The sequence below is a fragment of the Ursus maritimus genome, unplaced genomic scaffold (assembly GCF_017311325.1).
Source record: "Ursus maritimus isolate PB19 unplaced genomic scaffold, ASM1731132v1 scaffold_23, whole genome shotgun sequence".
Taxonomy (NCBI): domain Eukaryota; kingdom Metazoa; phylum Chordata; class Mammalia; order Carnivora; family Ursidae; genus Ursus; species Ursus maritimus.
The window spans coordinates 39,730,399-39,746,248 of record NW_024424786.1 but is presented as its reverse complement, the minus strand read 5'-3'; the positions used below and the strand labels follow the sequence as shown (position 1 = coordinate 39,746,248).

The 15,850-nt window shown below is 50.7% G+C and overlaps 1 protein-coding gene across 9 annotated transcripts; it reads left to right on the top strand.

The window, feature by feature from the left end:
* Nucleotides 1-255: 255 nt before the first annotated feature.
* SF1 (splicing factor 1) lies at nt 256-13,892 on the top strand. 9 transcript variants are annotated; one of them, XM_040639323.1, is made up of 14 exons: nt 256-441; nt 2,121-2,249; nt 4,977-5,052; nt 8,084-8,236; nt 8,436-8,525; nt 8,843-9,026; nt 9,114-9,229; nt 9,338-9,445; nt 10,157-10,337; nt 10,626-10,878; nt 11,215-11,274; nt 11,391-11,570; nt 12,334-12,538; nt 12,973-13,892. In XM_040639323.1, the coding sequence occupies exons 1-14, from the start codon at nt 411-413 to the stop codon at nt 13,100-13,102; spliced, it is 1,896 nt and encodes a 631-aa protein (XP_040495257.1). In that variant the 5' UTR covers nt 256-410; the 3' UTR covers nt 13,103-13,892. The 9 variants fall into 9 exon arrangements, with proteins under 9 accessions (XP_040495257.1, XP_040495256.1, XP_040495259.1 ...); XM_040639322.1 differs by having other exon boundaries at nt 10,605-10,878; XM_040639325.1 differs by having other exon boundaries at nt 10,605-10,882.
* The last annotated feature ends 1,958 nt before the right edge of the window (nt 13,893-15,850 follow it).

The window sequence follows — 15,850 nt, the reverse complement described above, 5'->3', positions numbered from 1 at the left end:
CTTTCTGGACTCCGAGCTCAGTTCGCGCAGTAACAAATGAAGTGCGCGCTGCGACACCTCCCAGCTCGCCAGGCTCGGCCGCCATTTCTTCGCTTGGCCTAACGGTCCGGCCAATCCCGGCGTGCATCGAGGAGGGCTAAGGCTCCACCAATCGGAGGCCGCTGATTTCGACCCCTTGCCTCGGCTCGGCCCAATCCAGGGCTCGGACCCATCGCCCCCGGCCCGCCCCCGCGGCGCCCTCTCTCCTCCCTCTTTGTGCGTCTCGCGCCGCCGCCGCCCGCCGCGTGAGAGGACGGGCTCCGCGCGCTCCGCGGCAGCGCAGTCAGGTCCCCTCCCCCCGGAAGGTTCGCGAAGAAGAAGCCGCCACCGCTGCCTAAAAGGAGCCGCCGGTGCCGGTCCCCGGGGGCGCCATGGCGACCGGAGCGAACGCCACGCCGCTGGGTAAGCTGGGCCCCCCCGGCCTCCCCCCCCTTTCCGGGCCCAAAGGGGGCTTCGAGCCGGGGCCACCGCCTGCTCCCGGGCCTGGGGCGGGGCTGCTGGTGCCCGGGCCGCCGCCGCCCCCGCCCGTGGGCTCGGTGGGGGCCCTGACCGCGGCCTTCCCCTTCGCGGCGCTCCCGCCGCCGCCCCCGCCGCCGCCCCCGCCTCCCCAGCAGCCGCCGCCGCCGCCGCCCTCCCCGGGCTCCTCGTACCCGCCGCCGCAGCCTCCCCCTCCGCCGCCGCTCTACCAGCGCGTGTCGCCGCCGCAGCCGCCGCCACCCCAGCCGCCCCGTCAGGACCAGCAGCCGGGCCCGGCCGGCGGCGGAGGAGGTGAGTCGGGCCGAGAGAGCGCGAGAGGCGTCGCGCGGACGGGCCCGGCCGCCTGAGGGGCGCGCGGCGGCGGCGACGGCGGCTGCACGCGGCAGGGGCGCGCGCGCACGGGGAGGCCCCGGGCGGAGGCGCCACGGGGTGCGCGGCCCGGTTCTCGGGCCCCGAGTGCGCACGCGCGGTGTAAGGGGTGGGGGGCGGGGAGAGCGGAGGGTTGCTGTGCGCAGGCGCAGTGTAGCGGCCGGGCTTTGTGGCCCGACTATAATCTGGCGGGGGTCTATGTTGCTTTCCAGACCCTGGTATAGGAGAGGGGTGTCGAGTGGGTTGATTTGGTGGACGGGGTGGTGGGTGTGCATGTCATGAGAGCGTGAAAGGGTCAACTGATGACGTGGAGTACCTCCTTCCTGGTTCTGGAGAAGTCCCAAAGGCAGAAAAGTAGCAGTATCTTTTCTTTCCATAGTAAGGCAAGGTTTTCACTACATTGAAAGGTAGAGGTCGAAAATCCTCAGCGTGTGGTTGGGTCTGATGCACTTTTGGGTGGAAGGAATTTTTTCCTAGTTTCCATTTATCTTAGAGAAGTCTGATATGCCTCACCTTAGCTGTTGGGGTTTCTCCCCGGGCAGTAGAACTGACTCGTGCGTACCAGATGTGCGTACCAGATGTGTAGGGAGTTTATGTATCGGAGGAGGAGGATTTGGCTGCTGTTGTATAGCTTTTTCTTTGTCAGACTTTTGATACTTCCTCTGGAAGTTCAGATGTTAAGTGTCTAGTGGGCCAGGAAAATGGAATCCTTATCTTGGCTAAATTTCTGAAGAAAAGAGTAATCTTGTAGAAGAACTGGGGTTTTTCACTTAGTAAAGCATAGTTTTGGTTGTGTTCTGGCCCTTTTAGAAAGGTGACTGGTGGGGAGTGGAGGTGAGAAGAATCCGCAGTTTCCCCAATCTTGCTTTACCAAGGTCTGTTCATTCAGTATACCTTGTCTCCCCTGGGGCTTTAAAAACATTTCTGGTTGATGTCACATGTCTGGAACTTGAGGCATTAAGATGTGTTTGCTTGTTTACATACTTCACAGTTTTTCTGGACACATAAATGTGAAATGTTACCTTTTTCGGATCCAGAGCCAGGTACTCTTGTGACAGCCATGTGTTTCTGATTTCTTGGGTTTGTGTTCATTTCTTCGCCATTTACATTTTAGGTCAAGTTCTCAGTTTCCCAGTCTCCCGAGGTTGTGTCTAGTATCATAAATACTTTAACTGCCTGTTGGTAGTTAGTTTGCTGGTTTATATTTGCATTTGATGGACTTTATCTGCCTTTAGACTTCCCAAGTAAGAAGCGGAAGAGGAGCCGCTGGAACCAAGATACAATGGAACAGAAGACGGTGATTCCGGGAATGCCTACAGTCATCCCCCCTGGACTTACTCGGGAACAAGAAAGAGCTTATATAGGTAAATACACGTTCTGCATCCGAATACGTTTTCAGATTGTTACGATTTATTCTGAGCAACATTTTATGTGTCGTAAGCCTGAGACCTTAAAGTCTTGTTCTTTTGAGATGGGGTATGGTCAGGTGTACTTTTCACGACTTGACATAACTCATCAGTTTTTACTCTGTAAGTCCTGCATTTGAAGCTCCTTGTTTTGGTCTGTTCGTAACAGCAGTGTTCTCCATGAGTGCCAGGAAGGTAGAGGGACCCACTTAGGAGTGAGGGTAGTCCCCAGTCCAGTACCCCACCCTGCCCTTTTCAGCTGCTGTTCATTGCCAGTCGGTGAGGTGAGTGTCTTCTGCCTCTCTGGACACGGCCCCAGTGGAGAACACTGCAGGTATTATAAACTAAGTACCTTTTTCACAGCATGGCCTTTCACTATTTCATATTCCTCCCTCCCCTTCATATGTGGTTTTTTACTTTTTATAGGTACTTTCTGAAAAGAGAAACTCAGTTTAATCAAAGAGTTGTCGTGAAAGTGTTGAACAGTGCACCCTTTTTTATCATTTTGTTGAATTTAACCTTTCCTTCAGCATCTTTTCTGGTTGGTCTTTGGAGAGCTGTCTTAAAACGAGGGCTCTTTTACTATTTACTATCAAAGAATTCTGCTGGGAAAGGGGTACTACTTGGATATGGAATGAGGTGGTAGGGTAAAAGATCTTAACTGTTGGGAAATTTCAAGAATTAACAATAATTGTCCACAGTGTAAATGAAGTTAACCTCAAAATTACCTTTTTTTAAATACAAGGTTTTTAATGCAAGTTTCACCTTTATTCATGTATCTGCAGCTGTCTCCAAAAAGTTCACTTGATAAACATTTCCTACTAACCAAATAAACATCCCCTTTGGAGTAAATTAGGGCAAAGGCCGCCTAGGCCAATGAGGCTGTATCCTTCACAGATAAAAAGCTTCAAGGCTGCCATGCGTTATTCTTGAGGATTGTAATCTCTTACGTTTTTTAATTGCTGAGAGTTCTGAGGTGTTGGAATTGTTTATCTTGTTTTCACAGTACTAATATTTCTTCTTTCCCCACTGTTCAAATTTACTTCCACCCACCCCCTTGTCTCATTAGATCGGCCTGGGTCTTTACAACCTTGTGGAAATGTCCTTAGTGGAATGACATTCCAAGAACACAAGCAGACTTAGAAAAGGGGGAAAGACAGACTTACCCTCTACATCTCCAGTTCTCTTCCTGTGCAGGGAGTTAATGCACTGAGCGCTATAATCAAAAGTGGATGGGGCCAAAGCAGAGGCCAGTATAGATATTAGCTCCAAGAAAGATCACAAACTTTTGATTGAAGTGCCAGCTATATCCTCAGGTCAGACCCCACATCCCTACCGTTCAGTTAGGAGGGCTGCCTGCCTCCATGAAGCAGACTTCCACCTTGAATTCTTGAGCTTAATACTTGCCTGTCAAGTCAGAAATTTTCTGGCATAGAAGAGCTTAATGATCCACGTATCCTATCTTAATTCATCTTCTGTCTCTCATGGTACACACTGCTTTGTAATTGCCCCCAGTATCTTCTCTTGATATGAATGTGGGTTTTCAGTTCTTTGCAGTTGGAATGGGTATGTGGTATAGCCCTGTGGGATGTATTTAAAATCAGAAGGGTATCTTGGATTAGATATACATTAATCCTGTTCTGGAGCCAGCTCAACTTTAACCCAACCTAGTAAGACTTGCCCTTATTAGAGATGCCTGCTCACAACTCTCAGACGCTGCGAAGGTAAGAAACAGGTGGTTCTTCAGCTCGCTGAAGACTGTGGTCTGGCTCTACACATGCCATTATCTTGAGAAGTCACCCGGGTAACATTTCCCTGGAGTCATTGAACTTTTGTGAAACCCTCCTCTCTTTTTCACATACAGCCTCATTTTGTCAAGGTCTGAGGGCCACACACATTCTCCTTGACCTACACTTTCTGTTTTCTACATCCCCTACTTTTACTCCCCTCATGAGGAGCAAGTCTGAAAACAGACTTCTTAACGTCTCAGTTACTGGTTTATTAAGGTATATGGATTGTCACTTAAGAGCCGAATAAAAGCAACAGGTATTGGGAGATCCTTACTAATACGGATCTGGTTGTACAGAAGGAGTGTGTATAATAGGTTTTTTATGAGGTGTTGAATTGGTTATTAAATGTTTATGTGTTTAAGGAATTTTGAACCTGGTATCAATGAAAATGATCTTTGCTCAACTGGTATTTTTCCTTGTCCCATGTTAATTGGATTTCATTTTGGGCTATGCTTAATATTTAATGAAGAAAAATAAACTCTCAAGAGTCCTGCCCTCAAAGTAATTTGGTTGGGAACAGGGTATTGGTGATAACATACATGGTTTGCTCTGGGTGCCAATTGTATAGCAAGTCTTGGTGGGGAGGGAGAGGTGAAACACCTAATAATTGCTTTGATGTTAGCCTTAGTGAACAGTCTATACCGCTAACCCCTCTTCCAACAAACTGTTTGCTTCCTTAAGTGATAACCATTTTGAAGCGAAAAATACCTATAGATGTAAATGGACTCCTGCCGATAGGTGGTTGGGGGTTTTTGCCTCAATGTGTTCACTGATCAATCGTCCCTTTCAAAGTCTCCGAGTTCTTCATGCTTGTTGTTGAGATTTGAGATGTTTTTTGGTAACATTGTCTTTTTTCCATCCTTTTTTTTTTCTTTCCTAACCTGGTTTCTTCCAGTGCAACTGCAGATAGAAGACCTGACTCGTAAACTGCGCACAGGAGACCTGGGCATCCCCCCTAACCCTGAGGACAGGTTGGGAAACAGTTTTAACCAGCTGACAGTAACGCTTTTACCTTTTTCTCAATACGTTTTACTGGTGGCAACATATTGTGTCAGTTCAATGAAATCCTAGTAAGACGACTGAAAATACTCTGACCATTCTGGGGCCTAGGGTTTAATTAGCAATCTATATGGTCAGTCGTCAGTTAGAAAATTGGAATGGAACTTAATTACTAGCAGAATAAAAAGTTACAGGAAAATGGACAACTTGGTTTCCAGTTGGTAAGCATGTAGATTTTAACCTGATTTACCCGCCCGTAGGGCAGTGAGGTGGCCCGTTAACCAGCCTTTTCAGTAACTGCTTTGGTCGAAAGCCCAGGGTGTAGAGCTTTTCTCACAGGTACACGGTGCAGGGATTAAGGATATTTTTGAGCATCACTGAATTTGAGTAGACCAGAAGCTCAGTCTGGTTAGCTCGTTGGCTGCAGTCTTCCTGCTCATGGTTTTGAGATGGTTTTAAAATAGATGAGATTTCTAACCAGCTTCCTTCACTGCCAGTGAATTTTCCGCCTTGGCCATTGCCTGGGGATATTGGGAGGGGCCAGAATATTCTCGCCTGTTTTGGGAAGGCTAGCAACCAACCCTATCTAAATCACGTTTATTTTTTAAGAGTGTGGTCTTCAAACAGCTGTGGTCACATCCTTTCAGTTTATAATTTCTCTCACCTTTGAAAAGTAAAAAGTCTGAGGGAAATGAACTTTTTAACCAGAAATTTTATTGGCTGGTTGAACTTCGAACAGCTAAAGTCTGGTCCATTTAATAGAAGGGCAGGCAGTATGCCTCCCTCTCTGTGAAATTGCTCTTAGTGCATGCAGCATAGTTGAAAACACTTCACTTTAAAAAGTAGTGTTTTTAGCTTTTATTACCCAATAAATGGCTTGTTAAATCAGGAAGATGATGTAATGGTTTTAGAAGCCACTCACTTATGCATCTTCTGCTGCCCTTTGCCAGGAAACAAATTAATCTCTCCATATGGGCTCTTCAGTTTTACTTAATGAAATTTATTATTTTTTATCTGTAGATTTTGGTTGGAGGGTTGTGTTGTGTTCTCTCTCTATATATTTTTTATTTTTTTATTTTTTTCAAGATGTGCATTGTAGGTTGTAGACCACAACTGTTGAGTGCATTTTTTGGCCTTTTTCCCTTTAATAATATGTCTAACAGGTTACCAGGCAATTCCTCAAAAGGTTGAATTTTTAACCAAACCTTTGCTTCCTGGAGAAACGGGATTAGAGTTTAGTTGATCTATATGATGCCTATTTCAAGGGAAGAAGTCGGGCCAATCTAACCTCTAGAATACTAGCTCTTGCCTTTTCACATCCACAATTTGGGAAGAGATTAAACTGTTGTGAGGCTTTTAAGTGACCAATTTGGTACTGGTAAACCTTGTTTGGTTGGTTAGCCAGAAATGCTTAATTCTAGACAGTTATGGGGTGGGAATTAGAAATGTCAAGCATGTTAGAAATACAACCAGAGCAGTTTTTTTTTTCTCCCTTGTATTCAGTTTGAAAGAGGGCCTAATGCCTGATTGGTTTTGCTTTTGAGCCCAGGTTGGAGGGAACTGCATGAGTTTCTTACCTTACTAAGGTTATTTCCTAAGAAGGTGTATTTTCAATATTAAGCCACTATGCTATTTTGATGTTGCTTAAGTTGCACAGTTAAAAATGTTTTAAAAATCTCTTGTAGACTTAAATGTGTAAGATGATAGTCTAATGAGCTGGGGTATGTTTGCTTTTGTTCACTATTACTGGATTGTGTTAACAGTTTATATAAATGCTAGAAACGGAGGTGTCATTTAGCCGTCATTAGCCATGAACAAACCTGACCTTTTATTCCATCGTGTGTGTAACGTGGTATGACATGGTTCCCTTTAGGCTGAAGACAGTGGGAGCAGCCGAGTTCAGTCCTTGCTCTCCAACTAGGCAAGGTTCTCTCAACTAAACCAAGGGTATAGGAGTCTTGACTACTTTCAGGATGTTTTTTTAATAACCTGATCCACATGGTCTCTTCCCTTCTTGCAGCTGCTACTAAATTTTCATTCAGAATATCAAGCTATGGTCCTTTTTGTAATCTCAACTCAGAATTCTAGGAGTGTAACTTCTCTTTTTTTTATTACCGCAAAATCCAGCTGTGGTAAACTGACCATTTTATCATTACTATTTTTTACTTGTAGCAACAGCATTTTACTCCTTAAATAAATGAGAGAGAGAAAATCTGCTTTCTGGACTTGTAAACTCTGGTGGAGAATCCTAGGTTTTCCCCTTGCCGTTTGCAGGTCCAGACCCTAGACAAGTACTTGACCAAATCTGCATTTGCAGCCTCTAGCAGAAGCTGCTTTAGCACGTTAACGTTTTTCTCTACCCAGACTCCCCAACCTCGAACAGCCAGAAAACAGGTTGACTCCTGGGCCTTGGACACAGCCAGCCAGGCCATTGAAGGAAAAGCAGAGACGAAGCCTTGAACCATCTCTCTCCATTGTGGGGCCAAGTAGCTGCAGCAGCCTTGAGTCCCAGTTGCATTGGGTTAAAGAGCTCATACTTCCTATGTGGCAGGGGTGCAGACACTCTTCCTGATAGGGCACGAGCTCTGCAAGAGTTCACATTTTACCTAAACTTGGGGTTTCCGTGGTTCATAAAGTTGTAATATTGTACAGTTTTTTAAAATGAAAAATTCATACTTGGCAAGAAGACTCCAGAGGATGATACTGTCCTTGCCATTTACAGTCCAAAGATTTTCCCCTAGAAGGACAGACTTTTTTCTTCTCAGCACTTAGAAGCAAGACCTTTTGTTTTTTCTTTCTCTCACACACCGCAGTCCCCCTCATGCTAAGCCAGCTTTCATCTCCCCATTCCACACGATCTTGAGTAGCACACGTTACGGTCGGTTCCTCCGAAGAGTGTTGTGTTAGGGTCTGAGAGGCAGAGGGGCTGGGGAAGACTAATTTTAGCCCATGTGGGATGAGAAAAGTGAAGGCAGAGCAGTAATAGTGGTCTGTTTCCCACAGGTCCCCTTCCCCTGAGCCCATCTACAATAGCGAGGGGAAGCGGCTTAACACCCGCGAGTTCCGCACCCGCAAAAAGCTTGAAGAGGAGCGGCACAACCTCATCACGGAGATGGTTGCCCTCAACCCTGATTTCAAGCCGCCTGCAGATTACAAGTAAGCAGAAGGCCTAGGTTGTCCAGGCCAAGGGCATGTACAGGTCACGTGTGGTACTAATTTGGTACTAACGTCGCTCTTCTTATCCTCAAATCATGTATAGCTAATACACGGTAGCAGGGTTAGTTCTAGAAGAGCTGGGGATTATTTGTGTCCTCTCTCAGAAACATGCAGAGTCTATGAGTCTTTTCTTTTTTAGACCTCCAGCAACACGGGTGAGCGATAAAGTAATGATTCCACAAGATGAGTATCCAGAAATCAACTTTGTGGGGCTGCTGATTGGGCCCAGGTGAGTAACTGCTACCCTGTGGGTTACATGATTCCTTAGAAACTGAGACATCCCGGTCTGAGGCCCAGCTGGGTGCCGTTGATGGCTTACCTTCTTCCTGCTTTTGGTGGGAGTTCACACTTTTCTGTGAGGAAAATCTCTTCAACCCCATTTTACTGCAGAGAACTCACATATTGAGGATTGGTGTGGCTGCCCTTAACTTAGAGATCGTGAAGCTCCTGGTGGGAAAATCTAACTCTCGCACTCACGGTTTCCTGCCAGCGTGATCAGAACTTGCCTGTCAAGTCTAACAACTCAATTTTTTCTGTCCCTGATAGAGGGAACACCTTGAAGAACATAGAGAAGGAGTGTAATGCCAAGATTATGATCCGGGGGAAGGGGTCTGTCAAAGAAGGGAAAGTTGGCCGCAAGGATGGCCAGATGCTGCCAGGAGAAGATGAGCCACTTCATGCCCTAGTTACCGCCAACACCATGGAGAATGTGAAGAAAGCTGTGGAACAGGTGAGGCAGCCAGAAAGGAAGCCTCTTTCTAGAAATCTATGGTGGCCCTAGAGCTTTACATAACTGTGCCCGTTGCATCTCCACTAGATAAGAAACATACTGAAGCAGGGTATTGAGACCCCTGAGGACCAGAATGATCTACGGAAGATGCAGCTTCGGGAGTTGGCTCGCTTGAATGGGACCCTTCGGGAAGATGATAATAGGTGTGTGATGGGCTTAGAGTGGAGAGAGTGTGCAAACCTGAAGAACCTGTGGGAGTAGGAAGCTTGGCCATAGCCCTTGAGATGACTTTCCCCCCCTCTTCCTGACAGGATCTTAAGACCCTGGCAGAGCTCGGAGACACGCAGCATTACCAATACCACAGTGTGTACCAAGTGTGGAGGGGCTGGACACATTGCTTCCGATTGCAAATTCCAAAGGTGAGAGCCTGGGGTTGTGGTTTCTTTATAGCCTGTGGTGTTCAAGACATTTCTTGAGCATGTTGGTTGGTTGCTGTTAACCTTTGGACCCGAGAGAAGCTTCCTTATGTGAATGTGGTCTGTAATGGTGTAATGTTAAAGCCCAGAATGATTAGAAGTATCTCGTGCGAGCACCTGTATTTTGTGGCGCGTCCTTGAGTTCAGGAAAACTAGAAATTTCCATCCTGAGTTACAAATGTTTCCACTGTGGCTCAGTATTAACTACCTTTTACTGCTTAGGATTGGTTTCAGAAGCCATCTGGATTTTTGACCATTTTTGATCCAGCACTTGATAGCAACATTTTTCTGGTTTTTTTCTCCTTTGGAAAACCTGGCAGGTGCTCTGGTCTTGCATAGACTTTCCTTGCCTCAAACTGGGAATGTAAGATTTGATTAAAGTTTGCTCTTGGGAAGAGCCTGTGCTTTCCTGGATCGTGTGGCTGGCTGGGTGCTCTCGGTCTTCTCTGTTGTGGCAGAAATCCACGTGGTCTCCCACATGCAGAGCTGGGTGCAGAACCGAGGACTTGATGAGACGATTTTGAGGAACGGTTAGAAAAGATGATTGAATTCCTCAAAACTCTGTCAGTTCTTCAGGATAGAACTTTCCTTGCTAATAACGAATTTTTCTTCCCTTCTCGCGCTCTCTTTCTCCATGTCCCGTCCCGCCTTCAGGCCTGGTGACCCCCAGTCAGCTCAGGATAAAGCACGGATGGATAAAGAATATTTGTCCCTCATGGCTGAACTGGGCGAAGCACCTGTGCCGGCATCTGTGGGCTCCACCTCTGGGCCCGCCACCACGCCCCTGGCCAGCGCACCTCGGCCTGCTGCTCCCGCCAACAACCCACCTCCACCGGTGAGTTTCAGGGGCTGGTTCTTAGTGTCTGGCCCCCCCCATTCTCTTCCTCAGAGACTGGGGGCTCTGGCCAGGTGCTTCGGGTAGAGCACGTTGACAGACGTGGCTGGCAACATTGTTCTTCCGGGTGTCAGGATGTTTGGGGATCTTTCACTTTAGGAAGATCCTGTCCTTGTGTGTTTTCCGGTCCTCTTGGCAGAGCCGAAAGAACAGTGTTGCCAGCAGGGGGCGCAGGCAGGGACGTTGGCGGGAAACGCTCTCACGTAGTCTCTCATGTCCACCACCCAGAGCCGCCCACCCTGGATGAATTCGGGCCCTTCAGAGAGTCGGCCCTACCATGGCATGCACGGAGGTGGTCCTGGTGGGCCTGGAGGTGGCCCCCACAGCTTCCCACACCCATTACCCAGCCTGACAGGTGGGCATGGTGGACATCCCATGCAGCACAACCCTAACGGACCCCCACCCCCTTGGATGCAGCCGCCACCACCACCGATGAACCAGGGCCCCCACCCACCTGGGCATCACGGCCCTCCTCCAATGGGTAAGTAAGTGTCAGACCAGAAACCTTGGGGCTTTGGGATAAGCAAGGGTGACATCAGGTTGCTGTGAACCGGAAGCAGCTCCCACAGTGGCTGGGTATTGCACCAGGTCTTTTGCCAAGGTTGGGGCTTCAGAAGGAGCAAGATTTCATCCTGGTTTTAGGAAGTGATTTCTGTGTGGGGTAGACACAGGCCTACCTCTCAAAGGCAAGGTTCCAGAACTGTTCTTAGAAGAGTAGTGGTTGCAAGCTGTGTGAAGCAAATAAACTGTCGGTGGGGGCATCTTCCCTGACCAGTTCAAATGTCCTGCTAAGTCCCTGCTCTTTCCTTCCATCAAGATCAGTACCTGGGAAGTACGCCTGTGGGCTCTGGGGTCTATCGCCTGCATCAAGGAAAAGGTAATGCGGCCTGTCATCTGCTCACTCCGGGGTGTGCCCTGGACCTGGGAGTGGGGTCTGTGTCCCCAGTCCCTCTTCTCCCCTGAGGCCTCACCCTTGCCTCCACCTACCTGCAGGTATGATGCCACCGCCGCCTATGGGCATGATGCCGCCGCCGCCGCCGCCTCCCAGTGGGCAGCCCCCGCCCCCTCCCTCTGGTCCTCTTCCCCCATGGCAGCAGCAGCAGCAGCAGCCTCCGCCACCCCCTCCGCCCAGCAGCAGTATGGCTTCCAGTACCCCCTTGCCATGGCAGCAAAGTGAGTGGAATATTTTGGGCTCGTGGGGGTGGGTGGGACGGGGAGGTGGGGCTGAGAGGAGCAAGAGAACCTCACAGCTCACAGCGGCAGGCAGACACCCAGGGAGGAGATGCTGCTCTCTGCTGGGGGTGTAAGCAGAAAGGGCTTTGTGGCCCCTGGGGGTCTTGGGGAAGAGAGCTGATGTTTGGCGTGGTTGTGTCTGGGGAGCAGTTTGGGGGGACCTGGAGGGAACCTGCCATCGTAGGTAGAGTACCAGAAATCCAGGCTCTCACGGGCTGGGCTGTGTGAGCTGCCGGCTGCTGGCTGGCCCCGGGCCTGTGTGTAAGGCCGGGGTGGGGAGGGTGCCTGCATGCTGCGGAGAGGGATGTGATTGGGGCCTGAGAGACTGCAGGGATGGGACGGGCTGTGGGGAGAGTAGCTGTGGCCTTGAGGTTGAATGTGCCGTTCGGTGGTGGCGGCGGATGGGCGGAGGGATGTCAGAGCCGGTTCTTGTGTCTGGTACCTTCCCCTCAGCCCTTCCAGGGGCATTGGTGACAAAGGGCTTACTCTGCTAAGCCCAGAGACCTCGAGGCTGACCCCAGGGTAGTCCTGCCCACCCCTCCACTCCCCATCACCAGGACAGCCCCGCCCGCCCGCCCCCCACCACCGTACCGCATGCCAAGCAAGGAGCAGGCGCCCCTCGCCCCCCCATCCCAAGGCAGCAGCCGCAGAGAGCCGCGGTGTGCCCCCGCGCGTGTGACCTTGGGCTTCTTTACCACCCCAGATACGACGACTACCACCACGAGCGCTGGCACAGGGTCCATCCCGCCATGGCAACAGCAGCAGGCGGCTGCCGCAGCTTCTCCAGGAGCCCCTCAGATGCAAGGCAACCCCACTATGGTGCCCCTGCCCCCCGGGGTCCAGCCGCCTCTGCCGCCCGGGGCCCCTCCCCCTCCGCCGCCTCCGCCGCCTGGTTCCGCCGGCATGATGTATGCCCCGCCCCCTCCTCCTCCGCCTCCCATGGACCCTTCTAACTTTGTCACCATGATGGGCATGGGGGTGGCGGGCATGCCGCCCTTCGGGATGCCTCCAGCTCCCCCACCGCCTCCACCACAGAACTAGACTCGGTTTTTTAAGAAAATATATATTATATAGAGAGAGAATTGGTCTCGTTTAAACACACGCCGAACCTCACCATATGGAGCCAGACATTGGGATGCACGCATGTGATTTGTGTGCACGCATGTGTGTGTGTGCACGCACCGGGCTGGGCCAAGCGACTGAGGACTCGCTTGGGAACGGGCAGGTGGTAGTAGGGGCGCCAGCTTGGGCTCTCCTGGCGCCCCGTAGCATCGAGTGTCTTCTTTGTCTTCTTTCTCTCCTCACCCAACTCCCTTTGCCTCTCCCCAAACCGGGCCGCCAGGATCCCTCCCCGCGGCGGCGATGGCCCGAGCCATGAGAGTGAGGACTTTCCGCGCCCATTGGTGACCCTTCCAGGCAGACAGCCTCAGCAGCGCCCCTGGTGGACAGGATGGTTCGGCAAAGCAGCCTGAGTTATTTTTGTGGACGGAATCGGAACACGCTGGCTCCATATCGTGACATTTTTATTAATTTTTTTCTTTTTCCTTTGTTATTTCCTATCTGTTCCTTTCTTCAGACTCCGTCCAAGGAGATGCTCTTCCCCGATCTTCCGCTGCAGTTAGATTCCTTTCCTTTTTCTCCATTCCTGGTCTCTTCCCAAGGAGAGGAGGGAGCAAATGGTTTTAGGCGCAAGCTTTGGCCATTAATGTCAGGTTATGGGGGGGGGTCCTTTGGTTCTAAGATTTTCAAGGTTGCCATGACCACCCCAGAGGTTTATTTTTATTTTTTTATTTTTTTTTTTGGTCAGTTTGACATTTTGTCTTTGCCATCTCTGTAGAGGAGTGGGTTAATTTTCAGGGCCGACATCCATCCTGGCACCCCTGCCAGTGCTGGGTGGGGCCACCCAAGACACTCTGGGCTTGTCTGCCACCCTGGAGAGTCCTCTTCATGCTCCCTGAGCACCTGAGCTGCCTCAGATTCCATTTGTTCCTCTCCTTCCTGGAAGGTTTCCTTTCAAATTTTATTTTAATCCCAAATGTCTGAATGTTCTGCAGTGTCTAGGGGTTTGAGCCCCTTGTTTTTCGTTCTACTTTTTTCTCCCCTTCCCTCTTCATGGAGTGATTATGTTGACAATGTATAATGCGCGTTCTCTTCACTGGTTTATCTGCAGAAATTTCTCTGGGCTTTTTTTTCGGTGTATGATTCAACACTGCGTTAAAGGGGGTTGGATGTTCCATTGAATAAAAGAGCAGTGTGGTTTTCTGGGTCTGTCTCTTCATGTTTTTTCCTCATTGAACACCCCCGTGCCCTCAGCAGCAGCTCCGAAGTTACCTCACCTGCCTGCTTCAGCCCCTGGCCCCAGCGTCCCGTTCTCTCTGGGGAGCCCCCGGGACGCTCATTAAGGAGCCTGCCGCCTGTGTCCCAGTGTGTGGCTTTGCTGGTGGAAGCTGAGTGTGTGGGTGGTCCCACCATCTTCCCCTTGTTTACTGGTTCACAGCCGAGAACCAGGTTCTTCACCACCACCCCCATCCCCGTCACCCCTCAATCCCCTGGTCCCTGTTGTTTTGAAGGCCTTTCCCTGGGGCTTGGACCCTCTCGTTTGCTGAGCTCCGGTTGCGGTCTCTGCCTGGAAGCTACCACCTGACTAAGGCCCTGGGCCTAGGGAGGCCTCGGCACTAAAGGTCAAGCCAACTAATCCTGCCTGTGAGGCACAGAGCAGCTAAAATTAAAACCGCCAAGTGGCTTTTTCTTTCTCTGCTGGTGACTTGCAGCCTGCCAGCACCGCAGGCTGTGGGGCTGGGTGGGGGCAGAAGAAAATTGCCCCGCCTTGTGCTTTGTAAGCACTTCTTTCCGGGGGCGGTCTCATGCTGTTTTGTTCTTCTGTGTCTGGGGCCCCCGAAGCATCCACATCAGGGCTGCACAGGGTGTGAGGTCCTTACCCGGCCGCTGCCCTGCAGTGCCGTCCCTGGGGGAGCTGCGCAGAGCCTGCCCTTTCCTGGCTGCCTTTGCTTCCTTGGGGGGGGTTCGTGACAGCAAGGTCCTGCTGCCCCCAGCACCTGGCCAGTGGGGGCAACTGGCCTGGGCTGCTTTCCACCTTCAGGTTGGGACCGACACTGCTCTGTGTAGGGCGGAAGCCGGTGGCGTGGGTCCTATCTGGACTGTCGGTGCTGCTTACTTTGTTACAGGCCGGCAGGGTTAACGGAGCCTCGGAAGCAAGGCAAGTTCAGTGGGTTTCCCTAACCAAGCCCTAAACTTCAAGAGAATGATCTTTTCTCTTTGTCCTTAACTGACGGAATGGGGGCAGGGCTGGGGCCTAGCAACCCTCTTTGACCTTGGCTTCACCTCATTGCTTCCCCCACAAGCTCGGTTTCCCTGGTGGGCTCATTGGGCGGTTAATTAGCTCTTTGAAGCTCTGGAAGAGGCAAAGTGGCGCTATGTGGGTTTTAGAAATAAAATCAATAAATGACTTAACCGCAGCCCAGCTAGCTCCTCCGTCTCTCTCCCCTGGGGCCAGCTCCATTCCTGTGCTAGCTCCCTCACTGCTCCCTGCCGCCAGCTTTTGTTAAGGTTTTGGAGAGTAACAAAGTGGCTAACTAAGGCATCCGTCTCAGGCCTTTCTCCAGGCCTTTCTCCGAGGAGCTCCAGGCCCTGAAATGGAAGAGACGGCAGGAAGGCTTGGCCCTCAGAAGTGCGGGGAGCTTTGTGGCAGAGTGGGGAGAGATGTGAAATGCGCTCCCACCTGCCTTTAGATACCTGGGGAAAAAGCCTTTGCTCAGCCATGTCTGTTCCTGTCTGTCGTGGCAGCACTGGCTCCCCCGCCCCCCCCCCCCAGCTTGGTTGGTGAAAGGAATACCAGTTGGGAAAGGTCAGCACTAGGGCTCTGGAGAAACCCAAGATTGGTCTGGAAAAGGAGACAGGATTTCTGGGTAGAAACCTAGTCAGACATAAACAACCTTGAGTTACTCAAGTTGGTCAAGTGCTTCCAGGGTTCAGGATTGATCTGCACACACAGCACTGGGGAGTGAGGGATTGGGGAGGACGTGGGGACACAAGAAGTGGGTCCGTTTGAGTCTTGAAGGTCTCAGGCTGGGCTGGGTCTTGCAAGATAAAAGGAGGGGCCCAGGAGTGGCGTCACCCCTGGAAAAAGTCTGGAAACAGTTTGAGTGGGGGGCACAGACATCAAAGATGGAAGGGACCCACAAGGAAGGTAGTTGGAGAAA

Bases quoted from the DNA above. Each gene is read 5' to 3' on its own strand.
- SF1 (XM_040639321.1), top strand. From the start codon at position 411: ATGGCGACCGGAGCGAACGCCACGCCGCTGG. The intron at 5,053-8,083 runs GTTGGGAAACAG...TGTTTCCCACAG, and splicing joins CCCCCTAACCCTGAGGACAG to GTCCCCTTCCCCTGAGCCCA. The intron at 11,571-12,333 runs GTGAGTGGAATA...TTACCACCCCAG, and splicing joins CCCCTTGCCATGGCAGCAAA to ATACGACGACTACCACCACG.